At 42.7% G+C, this 14,289-nt stretch overlaps 1 protein-coding gene across 1 annotated transcript in view; it reads left to right on the top strand.

Annotated features, from left to right (window-relative positions):
- Window positions 1-252: 252 nt before the first annotated feature.
- The window catches only part of Sycp2l (synaptonemal complex protein 2 like), a 44,016-nt gene continuing 29,979 nt past the window's right edge, over window positions 253-14,289 (top strand). The window contains exons 1-10 of the mRNA XM_075971153.1: window positions 253-261; window positions 477-632; window positions 1,616-1,684; window positions 3,279-3,416; window positions 3,508-3,627; window positions 5,267-5,371; window positions 5,805-5,829; window positions 7,909-7,994; window positions 8,109-8,197; window positions 13,847-13,881. Coding sequence (XP_075827268.1) covers window positions 253-261; window positions 477-632; window positions 1,616-1,684; window positions 3,279-3,416; window positions 3,508-3,627; window positions 5,267-5,371; window positions 5,805-5,829; window positions 7,909-7,994; window positions 8,109-8,197; window positions 13,847-13,881 — 832 coding nt within the window. The remainder of the gene's footprint in view (window positions 262-476; window positions 633-1,615; window positions 1,685-3,278; window positions 3,417-3,507; window positions 3,628-5,266; window positions 5,372-5,804; window positions 5,830-7,908; window positions 7,995-8,108; window positions 8,198-13,846; window positions 13,882-14,289) is intronic.

The raw sequence follows: 14,289 nt of genomic DNA, 5'->3' as shown, positions 1-14,289 counted from the left end.
CGCCCAAGTCCGCAGCCTGACCCTGTTGTTCTAGGTACACGTGCTTTCTAAGATCACAGACACCGGAGGCTTGTAGAGTTCAGGAGCAGGTTCATCAAATTGGAGTTCCTGGAGCAGACTGAGCTCCAAGAGTCATCTGCGACTATTTCTCGCTTTGCTCACAGTGGGGATCTCGGACTAGCTGAGGCGGGAGCGGTGCTGTGCAGCTGGGCTAGCAGACCCTCCGGAGGCAGTGTGGCCTGAAACCTCGAGATGCCAGAGGTGAGTGACATCTGGGGAGGAGCCCAGCCTCCCTTCCAGGGTCCCAGGCTGAGGGAGCATTGTGCTCCCTGGCTCGCGGGCCAGGCAGCTCCCACGGGCGCAGAGGCCCAGCACTTTTCGTTTGGCGGTTCAGATAAGTCCGGGGGGAAGGTGGCGCGTACCAGAGAACCCTGGGGCGCAACAACCTCTTGGGTTTGCTTGTCGCTGACTGACAGCGTTCAGGAAGAGGGGGAAACAACAGGGATCCTGATTCCGGGCTCAAAAAGCCACTGCGGAGGGAGAATGGAGGACTGGAACCACGCAGCTCTTTTGCGAGAACTATGGAGCGCTTTTCGCTTCTACAGACCTTCTTTATCTCTTTCCCGGACCCGGTAACCCAGCCACCAGCAAGAAAAGGACAGTCCTGGCAACAGATAGGGTCTTAATTTCCCTTGAGCGCCCGCTTTTCAGCTCTCAATTTCCTGCCATTGACTGTGAAAAACTTCAGTCTTCTAGATGGACACGGGACTTTGATTTCTCCTATTTATACATAACGATGGTGACAAAGCTGCAAAATACACTTGACATTCATTAGGGATAAAATAAGTGTTATTCTAAAGTAGATTTTTCTTTTGTCTTGTGTGAGACAGGGTATCATTTGCCCAGCTGTTGTAAATTTTCCGTGTAGCTGAAGATAATTTTGAACTCTTGATCAACATCCACCCCCAAGTGCTAGGATTACAGGTGGTACCACCGTAGCCAACTCCAGGGTTTAGCAGAGATTTATCTTGTGTGCCCTGTACTTTTCCATGAAATTGTCAGGGGCAAACAAAGAGTCTGGGGGCTGTGTGTAAAAGCAGAACCATTGACCAGGCAACACCCCTTGATGAAAATGTACCAGCCCACTTCATGCTTGGAGACCTCTTCTGTGTGCTGTGGCTGTTTGAACCTTGAAATTTCACTATATAAGTCCGAATGTTAAACTTTATGTCGTAACTATAACGACATTTTGAATCTAATTCCTTATTATGACTTGTAATATGAATTTTGAATGTGGATTTGAATTTAAACATGAATTTTTTAACTTATAGCCCCTTTCTAATTTATGGTGCTCTCTATAAAGTTTATGTTTATCCTTTATGGACATTTATTCAAGTTTTTTTTCTCATGAGATGGTGCTTTGTTTACATAGACCATGTCAAAGGAGATAACATTAAAAAAACACTATCTTATTTAAACCTATGACTAGTATTATGTACAAAGAACAAACTCTGTTCAAAAAAGGAAACATAAAATTTTCTTATGTTTATTTTTAGAACTTGAAATGTGTTTTTGACTTTTATTTTTTTTAAGACTAACTTTTTATTGCACACAGAAAAATGAAAACCCTCTGCAGTCTGTTAAGGAGGACACTGGAAATGGCAAGACCCAAGGTGCTTTCTGGGTAACGATAAAGCTTATTTTCTGTTCTATATGTGTTATAGTTGGGAGTTCTGGGGGCTCCTCAGCACTATTTATTGTTCATTTAGCCTGGAGCAGAGAAACCTTGGCTTTCTCTATTGTGGTATGATGTTATAACCATGCCTGTGGGATTTCACTCGAATTATCCCTCCAGAACCCTAAGGTAAATTATTCTGTGTTTAGCACCTATTCCAGGCAGAAGTAGACAGCTCTGAATAAAACAAATTCCATGCCTATCATTAGGGAACTTAGAAACCTAATAGGAGAGGGGTTGTAGGGCAAGAAAGCATCTGAACTGCTTCATTTAAGGTGGTCCTGAAAGCCCTGCTTTTAAGTTGGTTCTTAACCTGCTTCTGGGGCAGGAAAGTGAGCTTCCTTAAATAGACAGTGGTAAGGATCCTAACTGTGTGAAAAGACCGGAGGCAAGGAAGACCTTGCTTTATTCTAGATATTAGTTTTCCTTTTCTTTCCTCTGTTGTTTTTCTGACCCCTGGTGGGTGAGCCTAGACTTGAATGTTTTGGTTTAGACTCTGCAACATTACCGAGTGCTTTCTCCTGTTTTCCTGTAATCAAAGCACAGCTTTCCTCAAGTTCATGGTTCTTCAGCTTAAACAGGGTCCATAGGGAGTCTGAGCTCTAAGAAACCCAGAGGAGGTGCAGTTGCTGCAGGAGTCGCCCCAGCCCTGCACCTGCAGCCGCTGCAGGAGTCCCCCCAGCCCCGCATCTGCAACTGCTGCAGGAGCCCTCCAGCCCTACACCTGCAGCCGCTGCAGGAGTCCCCCCAGTCCCCCGTCTGTAGCTGCTGCAGGAGTCCCCCCAGCCCCGCACCTGCAGTAGCTGCAGAAGTCCCCCAGCCCCGCACCTGCAGCTGCTGCAGGAGCCCTCCAGCCCCGCACCTGCAGCTGCTGCAGGAGCCCCACCAGCCCTGCGTCTGTAGCTGCTTCAGGAGTCCCCCCAGCCCTGCGTCTGTAGCTGCTGCAGGAGTCCCCCCAGCCCTGCGTCTGTAGCTGCTGCAGGAGTCCCCCCAGCCCCGCATTTGCAACTGCTGCAGGAGCCCTCCAGCCCTGCATCTAGAATTTTGTCTGATGCTAACGAAGGCTCTGACATTTTGATAAGTGACTATCAGTAGACTATTTTGCTATTTTGTAGTTACCACCTCTAGACCTTTTGTCTAAAGCTAATGAAAACTGACATCTTATTGAGTGATTGTCAACAGACATTTTGCTGTTTTGTAAGTCAAGACTGATGTCTTTTTTTGTATTTTTGCTCTGTTGTTTCACAGCGAATTAGAACCATTATTTGCAGTGATAGTGTTGCCAACAGAGGGTCTTTCCCACGCTAGATAAGGGTTCCACCACTAGACCATATCCCCAGCTGCAAAATTAAAATGATTCATTTCTTTGGTGGTGCTGCACCTTGAACCCAGGTCCCTGCCTGTGCTGGGAGAAAGCTCTACCACTGAGCTACACCCCCAACTCTCAGAGAACTTTTGTTGAGTACACCATTATTTTTGAACTATCGATATAAAGCCAATGTGCTTTGGAAAACTAGTAATCCACAAACCATCTCTTTCCCAGCTCCAGTCTCTCGTTACTGATGCGCTCCATGGCAAAGGGTTTCACATAATAGAAGACTATCTGCAGCAGAAAGAGAGCTATGTGCCTCAAAAATATAACCACCTCTTCCTGCACCATCTCGACAGATCGATAAATGAGGCAAGTGCTTTGGTTTGTCTGGGGACTGAAACCCCAATGCATGCACACCAGGAAGCATTCTGATTTGAAGTCGCTGTGTTCTGATGCCCAGGAACTGGATAAAAAGGAGTTCCAGAATTGTTCCCTGCTGCTGAAATGTATCCAGAGATTCCTTAAAGACGACGGGGGCCAAAAGGAATCCTTGTTAATTCAGCAAGGGCTGGTCCCAAAGATAAGTGCACGTCACAGTTAGGAGACCTGGGACAATTTAGAGAATCAGTGTGAGGAACTGGGGGTGCTGCCCGAGAGTGGGAGGGAGCACCTGCCTAAGGTGTGCCAGGCTCTGGGTGGGGGTGGGGTGAGTAAAAGAAAAAGTAGTATGCTGGGGTCATGGTGACGCATGATTTTAATCCCAGCACTTGGGGGCAGAAGGAGGAGGAACTTTGAGTTCAAGGCCAGCCTGGTCTACAGAGTGAGTTCAGGACAGGCAGAGTTACACAGAGAAACCTTTTCTCAGACAAACAAAACAAACCCAAAATGAGAAGCTAGTACAAATTTAATTAGATAGTTTGCTATGTTTTCTTCCTTTGAAATCAAATTGGAAGAAAAAAAATAGAGCCCATCCTTGTTGCTTCTGTCCCATGCATTCAAATTGTGTGGAACATTTCAGTTATCCTTGTATCTGAAGTTCTGGGGCTTGAACCCAGACTCTGCATAAGCTAGGTAAAAGCTCTACTATTGAGCCAAGACCTCATGCCCCCAAGACCTCATGCCCCCAAGGCAGAGCATTTGAGGACATATAGAATAACGCAGTTGTGTAATAAATGGCTTGCTATTCTTTTTTTTGTTTTGTTTTTCGAGACAGGGTTTCTCTGTAGCTTGGAAGCCTGTCCTGGAACTCGCTCTGTAGACCAGGCTGGTCTCGAACTCACAGAGATCCACCTGCCTCTGCCTCCCGAGTGCTGGGATTAAAGGTGTGCACCACCACCGCCCGGCATGGCTTGCTATTCTTGACAAGCCTATGTGGTGATAGCATTGTGCTAGGGGAGAGGGAACAGGGTTGGCTTAAATCAGGCTGGTCTCAAACTTACTATGAGGATGAACTTGAACTTCTGCTCTCCCTGCCTCCAGCTCCTGAGCTGGGTATAAAATATAAAATGAAAGGCTTTCTGCATGACACAACTAAGTTATTTCTCAAGCTCCTCTTTGGTTTCAAAATTGTGTCTGTGTGCAGGTACCTGTGGTATTCAGAGGTACCAAAACTCTGGAGCTAGAGTTCATAGGTGGTTTTGAACTGCCGGATATGGGTGTTGGAAACTCCAGTCGTCTGCAAGAGTAATTGTTCTTCTAATTGCTGAGCCATCTCCACAGCTGTCTATATATCTAGATCTACAGATTTTTATGGGAGAGATGCTTGCTTATAGCCCCAGGTTAGCCTCAAACTTATAGCGGTCTTCCTGCCTCAGCCTCCCAAGTGCTGGGCTCTTTGTATGCTCAGCTCAGCTGGTAATGACATGATAGGGATCATTTTGGAGACTTGGGGAAGATGAGGTGAGCAGTGGCTAGCCTCTAACTATTTGAGTAGACTTCCTGAATATAATAAACAAAGTTCATCAAAAACTTTCTGTTGATCTCAACACATCTTGCTCTTCATTCAAGTGTCCCATTCTTACTGCTGTGTGTGACCTTCCTTATAGTCTGGACCACATGCATCCTTTCTGACTTGCTCTTGGTGGATGGGAAGCCTACCTTATGTGAGAGAAAAAGTTTTCAGGCTGCTTTTCCTATAGCAGGAGATTATCCTGTAAATCTTGGGGAGGAGGTGGTACTCACTTGGACCATGTGGTTCCATCAGCCTCTCTTCTGTGCACATGGTTTCCTGGTTTGAAACGGTAACAGGATTTCTGACGACAAAAGACACGGCCTCAGATGCACTGCTGACGAAGGCGTTGGAAGACTTCCTCGACACTGCACTGGTAAGGACAGAAGCGCTTCGAGGGGTGATGCCAACAGTGAGGGGCAGGAATAAAAGTGATTGTAAAACTTCCTTCTGTTTTAAGTTTGGATTTAAAAAAGAAATCTTTTGAGAAGTTGGCTTTTTATAAGATGTGGATAAAAAAAACTGCCACATTTATGACTAAGTCATTGTGTGAAAGAGTAACAGACATTAAAATATTCAACCAATGACATAGGAAACTGAGAATTCATTTATTTTATATATTAAAATATGTTATTTGTTTGAATGTAGGGAATATGCTCATTTTAATGAAGTAACCAATTCTATCAGCCTTCTAATGGATGGTTTCCTTGTGTCTCTGTGTTCAGTCTCCGTCAGTTAGTATCCATGCATTTGTGTAGGAATGTGTGTGCTTTGGAATAACGAGCTGTACTTTTCCTTCCTTTTATCAGATCATTTCCAGGCACAGCAGGAAAGGTACGTATATGAGCAGTTACTAATTGGCTGGCTTTCATCAAGAAATATTTTGGCACTGGTGGTTTAAGTGACAGCAAGGGTGAAATTTAAACACATCTGGATTGAGCAACCACTTGACACAGTCCCGCTACGATGCTGGAAGGTGTTCTGTTGTAGAACGTGTCTCAGTTTTCTGCAATGTATTTTGCTTAGTGGTTCTTGTCACTGCAGTGTTACTTTTCCTCTATCCTGGTGATGGAAGGCCGCTCTGTCTTCAAAGCAGCAGGAGTTTAGCTCTGGTTTGGATCTGGTTTCTGCCTAGGTTCACATGCTAGAGACCTGGTCCCGTCGAGCCTAATGAGAAGTAGAGCACTGTGGCGGAGCTCTGAGAAGGGGTTTGAGGTGTGGGGCTGGACTAGAACGCATGAGAATGGGAACTAACCTCTTCATTGTAATTAGTTGTTAGAAAGAGTTGGCCTGTTGCCTTTTGCTTTAGTCCTCTCTGCTTCCCATGTGACTTCTGCACTGGCTGTGTCCCTACCACTGAGACCCACCACCTACCCAGGCTGACCTTGAACCGTAGCTGTCTCTCAGGCCAGCCTCAAACTTGTATCTTCTCACCTCATCTCTCTGAGGAACTGGGAATTTAGGGCTATGTTGCCAGGCCTAGCTTCGTTATTTTTGAAAACTTAAATACTATGTGTGCGCGTGTATGTGTGTGTGTGTGTAAATGAATGAATATATCTCTATGTAAGTGTGGGCTCCTACAGAGGCCAAAGGTGACAGATTTCCCTGAAGCTAGAGTTATAGGTGGTTTGAGCAACACAAAACTGCCATGGATGCTGGGAACCAGGCAGTGGTGGCTCACACCTTTAATCCCAGTATTTGGAAGTCGCATATCTTTAATCCCAGCACTAAGGAGGTGGAGACAGGAAGAGATATGACTGGGTGGAGAGAGGAACATAAGGCAGGAGGAGACAGGAGTTCGTTGCATTTGGTTTGCAGATTTGTAGAGCCAGGATCTTGCCTATTTAAGAACTCTAGTGGCTGGCTGCTCTGCTGCTCTGATCTGCCAGCTTTCCTGCCCTAATATCTGACTCTGGGTTTGTATTTAATAAGACTAATTAGAATTGTGATACATTTTCTCTAGCTCCTCTCAAAATGAAAGCACGACCCTTGGCATTTTTGCTAGTTAGTAGGATACGTACAGACAGGGACAGAGTGTTGCTGGCCAGTCGGGCTTTGTTAGAACCTTTGACTCTAGTCTGGCGGGCACAGGGCCTGACTGAGCGTCTGCTTGTCTCAGTTTATCTACTCATGCTAGTATGGCCTGTTTGAACTGAAGACAGCATTTTTATACTTCCCTGTTTTATCTCCTACAATTTATGAATATATGGTAAATGGTATATACTTTGTGATAAATAACTTACATATTGAGATGATACAACTGAACCTACCAAAATTATACTCTGACCTGGGCATTAATTTTTTTTGTTGTGTTCACTATTATTTCCACTTACTACCTTAATATAAATCCCAAACTGTAAAAGTTGCTCTTTTAGTTATATACAAAATAGTATTTCTCATTCTGTTTTTTTTTCCTGATATATAAATAGCTGTGGAAATTTCTATATGAATGAAGACCAACTTATTTAAAAGTTTCTGCTTCAGAGTTATAGACCTTATGGCATTTTAATTTGTATATTAAGTCTAATATTTGAACTATTATATAACACAAATTTATATAAACCATGTAAACAGCACAACCCACATGCTGGCTCTTAGAACATTGTCCATTGTGGACAGAAAGTGGCTTAGTCCAGGTTCCAGCGCTGACAGTGATGCTACCCACACAGCAGCTCGGGCTGCTGTTACAGTCCTTTGTGGGTATTATGTAAGCAATTGTCTTGTAACCTGGGGGCTACCGTGACTGTAGCTGACTGTACGGTGACTGTAGCTGCCTGACTGTAACCTGTCCCTTGCCTAGACTGTCATTCCTGCATTGGATACTGCTCCCAGTTTGTACTTCTTCCTGCTGCATAGGAGTCGGCTCCGACTCCTTCCAGCATCCATTTGTTGCTTTCACAATTGCGCTTTCAGGGACAATCCAGATGCTGGATTCCTTCCTACTTAGTTTAGGACGGCTGGTGGCAGACTGCACCGTGGAGCTCTCCATTCATCAGGAGGTGAGTCGTCACTCAACGGAGAGTTAACAGTGCCCTGGAAACTCAGAGAAGGCCCGTGTGACTTTTCATTTTGTTTCTTTACCGTGCATGAATCGTCCTTCCGATTCTGAACAGGCGCTGAGTACCCTGAACTGCATTTTGGACGCTGCACCCCGGGAAGAGAGAAGAAAGCTCTCTTCAGCAGAAGGCACGTGCAGTGTTATGTAAGTGACCTCACACTCAGGTGGTGGTGGGAACCCCAAATCTCTGTACTGCTCTTTATCCTCTGCACGCCCACCTATGCCATTCCTTCCTTCAGCGCGTGCCTTGTGAACTCACCCATTATCGGGCTGGAAGGGACTGAAGACCAAGGGACAGACCAGGCTCTGCTCTTAACCGTGCAGGTTTTCTTTTTTTGTTGTTTTGCCTTTGGCAATGAATCTGTGGACCAAAATGTCCTCTCAGCTGGTTACATAACTGTGAACTCCTTTGTTGACTTAGGGTAGGATGTCAAGGGGCGTGTGTGAGTGTGTGCGTGTGTGTGAGTGTGTGCGTGTGTGTATGTGCGTGTGTGTATGTATGTGAGTGTGTGCGTGTGTGTATGTGTGCGTGTATAGGTATATACATGTGTGTGTGGAGCTCACTGACCCTGGTATTTCTTAAATAATCTAGGCTGGCTGGCTGCTGGCTGAGCCCCCGAAACTCTTCTCCTCCCCAGACCTGGTATTACAAGGTTTTTGGATTAATAATTAATAGAATAATTCTTGTGGCTTTTTCAGGAACCCATATTATTATTTTACCCACCTCCCTCTTCTCCTGTATTTTGCTTCCTTCCCTAAGGAGCCCTCTTTCCTCTATTAGACCGCTCCTCCCCTTTCTCCTCCCTTCGCCTGTATTTCCCTCTTCCCCTTATTTCCTATTCCTATACCATATTTTCTTTATCAGCTCACTTGTGCTCTGCCAATCCCCTCTATTGCTCCACAAATCCCCTACCCTGGTAATTGTTCCATTTTCCTTCCTGGTTTCTGTAGTTACTACAGGCAGTGTGAGGAACAAGGAGCTTCCAATAGAAGAGGCCATTGAGTGTTTGTCTTTCTGGGTTACCTCATGTGATCTCTCATAATTCCACTGGTTTGCCTGCAAAGTTCATGATTTCATTTTTACCTGCCATCGAATAGTATACCACATTTTTCCTATCTTTCTTTGGTTGTGGGGCATTTAGGTTGCTTCCATTTCCTTGCTATTGTGACTAGAGCAGCTATGAACATGGCTGACCAAATATCTGTGAAGAACAATATTGAGTCCTTTGGGCCTATGCCAGAGTGGTATAGCTGGGTCATACGGTCGATCTAGTTTAAGCTTTTGGGTTTCTCCACGCTGATTTCCATGTTGGCTGCACGAGTTAGCAAGCTTGCCCACAGTGAGTGAGAGTTCAGTTTTTACCACACCCCTCCACCCTTTGTTGTCAGCTCTGCTACTGACCTTTAGCATTCAGACTGTGTAAGATGAAATCTTAAAATCATTTTGATTTGCGTTTTCCTAATTGTTATAGATGATGGACATGTTTCAAGGTATTTCTTAGCCATTCTTTTTTTTTTTTTTGAGAATTCAGGTCTCATTGTTTGAACGGGTTATCCATTTATTTATTTTTACTTTTTGTTTGATTTTTGTTTGTTCTTTGTGTATTTTGGATTTTAACCTCTCTTCCAGTCTGTGGACTTTTTCTTTGCCTGGATGACTGTTTGATAAGCTGTGCAGAAGCTTCTCAGTTTCACGAAGCCCCACTTGTCTATTGTTAGTCTTAACTCATGCATAGATAGAAAGGACTTCCTGAACGGGACTCTCACACCTGAATCACGGAGGGTTCTACCTATGTTTCCTTTTAGCAGGTTCAGTGTTTCACATTTAGGTCTTTGATCCCTTTGGGGTTAGTTTCTGTGCAAGATGATAAATGCAGGGCTAATTTCATTCTTCTTCATACAGACATCCAGTTTTCCCAGCACCATTCATTGAAAACGATTCCCTTTTTTCTGACTTACGTTTTTTAGCATCTTTGTTAAGTATTGTCTAAAGTGAAAGGTGAATTACTAGTGTTGGGGCTTCTATTTTGTTCCATTGGTCTACTTGGCTCTTTCTGTTCTAGCATCATGTTGCTTTTATTCCTTTATTTCTGTAGCATAGCTTAAAATCTGAAATTGTAATCCTTCTAGCAGGGTCCTTTGTACTTGTTTTGGCTACCTGGGATCTTTTATGTTTTTATTTTATGATAGTTTTTTTTCCCTATTTCTGTGACGAAGGAAATAAGGATTTTGATTGGGATTCCATTGGATATGTAAATAGATCTTGGTAGAATGGTCATTTCCACATTGTTAATTCTACCAATCCTTGAGCATGGGATAGCCTCCCATTTTCTAGTCTCTTTATTTCCTTCCTCAAGAGGTCTACAGTTTTACTGGAGAGGTCCTTCACTTCCTTGGCTCAGTTTATTTCTAGATATTTTCTTTGAGGCTATTGTGAACGGGAGTGTGCTCACGATCTCCTTCCTGTATGTTTATTGTTGGCATATAGAAAAGCTATTGATATCTGCAAATTGGTCCTGTATTTTGCTATATTTCTGAATTTTCATATCATCTCTAAAAGCTTTGGGATAGAGCATTTGGAATCTCTCATTGCCATCTGCAAATAGGGATAGTTTGACTTCTTTCTCTATTTGTAACCCCTTCAATTTCCTTCTCTTGCCTTGTTGCTTTAACTAGTACTTTGACTAGTTGAAAAGGAGTGGGGCTAGCAGGCATCCCTCTTGTTCCTGACTTCGGTTGGATTGTTTTGACCTTTCCTTCATTTAGGATAATGCTGGCTGTAGGTTTCTCATATTATGTTTAGGTATGTTTCTTCTAGCCCTATGTTCCCTAGGACTTTCATCACGAAGGCATGTTGAATTTTGTCAAAGGCTCTTTGTGTTATCTATTGATACAATCATGTGATTTTTGTCTCTAGCTTCATTTGTGTGGGTTATTACATTTATTGACTTGATTATGTTGAACCATCGATGCAGTTCAACGATAGAACTTGTTCACGGTGTATACTCTTTTTGATGTATGTCTGTATCCTCACTGCAAGTATTTTATTGGTTATTTTTGAATCTATCTTCATTAGGAATGTTGGCCTATAGTTTCCCTTGTGTGTGTGTCTACTTTACTTTGGTATTAGAGAGATACTGACTTTGTAGAAGGAGTCTGTATGTTCTTCTGTTTCAATTGTCTCAAATAGTTAAAAAGGACTGGTTATAGATTTTCTTTGAATGTCTTTATAATTCTGCTGTGAGTTCATGTAGCCATGGACTTTTTTTTCTGGAAGGCTTTTTATTGCTGTTTCAAACTCCTCATATGTTATGGATCTGTTTAGATTATTAATTCATTCTTGGTTTAATATTGATGGTTTGGCTGAATCTAGAAAAACGTTTGTTTCTTTTAGATTTTTTTTTCAGCTTAACAAAGTAAATTTTAAAAACATTCCCCTATAATACTATAAATTTCTTTGGTGTCTCTTTGTTCATTTCTGATTCTGTGAATAGAGTTCTCTTTTGGTAGTTGGACCAAGGGTCTGTCAATCTTGTTTATCTTCTCCAAGAACCAGCTCTTAGATTTGTTGATTATTTTTTTTATTATTGTCTTTGTTTCTATTTTATTGATTTCTGCTCTGATTTTTATTATTACTGTAGACTAAATTTAGATTTGTTCTTGTCCCCCTACTTTTCAAGTTGCATAATTAAGTCACTTATTAGTGTTTTTTTCTAATATTTTAATGTAGGCACTTAGAGATATAATGTTTTCCTCATTATATCTTTCAAGGTGTTCCCGAGGTTTCACTGTGTTGTGTTTTCATTTAGTTCCAGGAAGTTCTTTTCTTCTTGACTTCTTCTTTCACCCATTCATTGTTTAGTAATAAGTTGGCAGATCTCCATAAGGTTGTGTATTTACTAGCATTTTTTTTGCTATCAATTTTAATTTTTATTGTATTGTGTTGAGACACAGGATACAGAAAGTGATTTCAATTGTTTTTAATTTGTAAAGATTTGTTTTGAGCCTAGACAGGAATATGGGGTAGATGTCTTGAGTGGAAAAGTTACATATGACATTGGAGAACTCTGTGGTTTGATGGATTCATAGGTAGGCCACTGGCCCAAGTCTGTAGCTCTTTTGTAAGGAAGGCAGGCAAGGCCCCTAGGCTAGTGGGTTGTGGGACCTATGCTAACTCTGGTGCCTTGTGAAAAAGGCATGGATAAGGAGGTCGGGGTACCCACCAGGCTAGAACATGGAAGAGGACATGAGATGTTTGGGTATAGAGTAAGGTGGTAGAGTCAGTGCAAAGGGTCCTGCATGGGCGGATATAGATAAGGCAGGTCCTAGTGGGTGCTCTCAGTTGGCTGCATGTTAGAGGGGGTAGGACTATGAAGAGCTGGGAGTGTCAGACCCCATAGAAGCCTAGAGTTTGATTGCTGTTCAAACTTGAAAAGGATGGCCAGACTAGGTCGCATCACTAGCTGTGGGACCCTAACTAGGTAGGGCGAATTCAGGAAAACTATGGGGTGGTGAGGTCTACTTACCAGGCTAGACCCTAGAGGAGAACGTGAATGTCTGTTTTTGTTTTTATGTGGCTTCTGTAGCTAGAACTCTGGGCCCTACACTTGTGAGGGCCTTCACTACTTAAGCTTTCTCCCAACCTCACAAGATATCTTTATTCTTTAAAATGAGTATTTTGTCAAGTGTGGTGGTGTACCCATGACATCCCAGTCACTCAGACCGAGACAGGATCATCAGGGTAAGGCTGGCTTGGGCTTAAACAGTAAAATGGTCTCAAAGCACCAAGGGCTGTGAATGCAGCTGAATGATGCACCTACTTAGCATTCACAAAGCCTTAGACTGAGCCTCAGTACCACCCAGCCTGCTCCAGCCATACACAAAGAGTGTCACATATTAAGGAAAACCGTGTGTTTTAGTGTTTGGTGGACACACTAGAGTGGATGGATACACACTAGCACTCTGGAGGAGAATCTAAGATTACAGGGTAACAGCAATGTAAAATGTATTTGCTTACTTTCATTATGTTTCAAAATTAAGTTAGTCAGTTGAGTATTGCATCAACTTTGTCATAGAAGAAGCACAGGACCAAAGGTCTAAGCCCCATCAAGTTTAAGCTGTCTGTATGATGAGTACTCCCGTGGGCTGCTGATTGGTGAAAGGGAACAACTAGAAGTGGCTCATGCCTGTAGAGGCTGAGGCAAGGGGATTGCTCTGAGTTCAAGGTTAGGCCCCTGTTGTGGGGGGAAAAAACCTTCCTACCCCAATTCCAAAAAACCCCTAAGAAACATCAAATTTTAGAAGCAGATCATACAATGGACTCTCAGATTTTACAAAGCTAAATTTACTTCATGAAAGAGAAAATGGAATCTCAAAAATACAGTAACTTCTAGCTTCTTTGAAAATGCATATCAGGGGATTGGAGAGATAGCTCAGTGGTTAGAACTCTGACTCTTCTTCCAGAGGACCCGGGTTCAGTTTCCACCACCCACAAAGGGGCTCACAACTGTCTGTAACTCCAGTTCAATGGTATCCAACACCATCACATAGACATGCATACAGGGAACCAATGCTTTTAAAATAAAATAAAAATAATTATTTTAAAAAACTTTAAAAGTGCGTATTTGTCACCAATATATAAACTTAAAGAAAATTCTCATTGAAAGGTATTTATATGCACATTGTGAAAATTCTGATACTGAATTCAAAAATATATATCTTGGTTTTAGTTAAGGTAAGGCTTTACCTCTTGATGTTCATCTTAGTAAAATGTGGTTTATGTAAATGTTTCAGGAAAGAATTGGCAAGGACAATCTTGACCGTGGGAGGTAAGAAGTGTTTAAAAATTGAAATGCCTAGACTATTGGACACTAGTGGATGTATGAGGATTAAATTCCATCTGAAGATAGGAAATTAAGGTTTTGTGTTTACTTCTGAGAGATTCTGGCCTGCTGGGAAATCATGATAATTAATGGACACCTCCTGGTCAGTCTGTCACATTTTAACATCTCACTACATGGGCGTCAGTGAAAATTCTTTCAAGTAAAAGCCATCAGAGTCACAGAGAAAGCCCTCCATGCCCATGTCCCCTCTTCCTTTGACTCAAAAGTTATTTCTATTTTCAAACATAATTTTTATCTGCATAAGAGTTACATGATTGTTTTATAGATTTAAAGACAGTGTGTGACTCTCAGCACATCAGTCCATCTGATTACATCCCTCTTTTCACCTTTATG

This window comes from Microtus pennsylvanicus, chromosome 4, assembly GCF_037038515.1.
Source record: "Microtus pennsylvanicus isolate mMicPen1 chromosome 4, mMicPen1.hap1, whole genome shotgun sequence".
In the NCBI taxonomy this organism is placed as follows: Eukaryota; Metazoa; Chordata; class Mammalia; order Rodentia; family Cricetidae; genus Microtus; species Microtus pennsylvanicus.
This window is presented reverse-complemented; position numbering and strand designations above follow the sequence as displayed.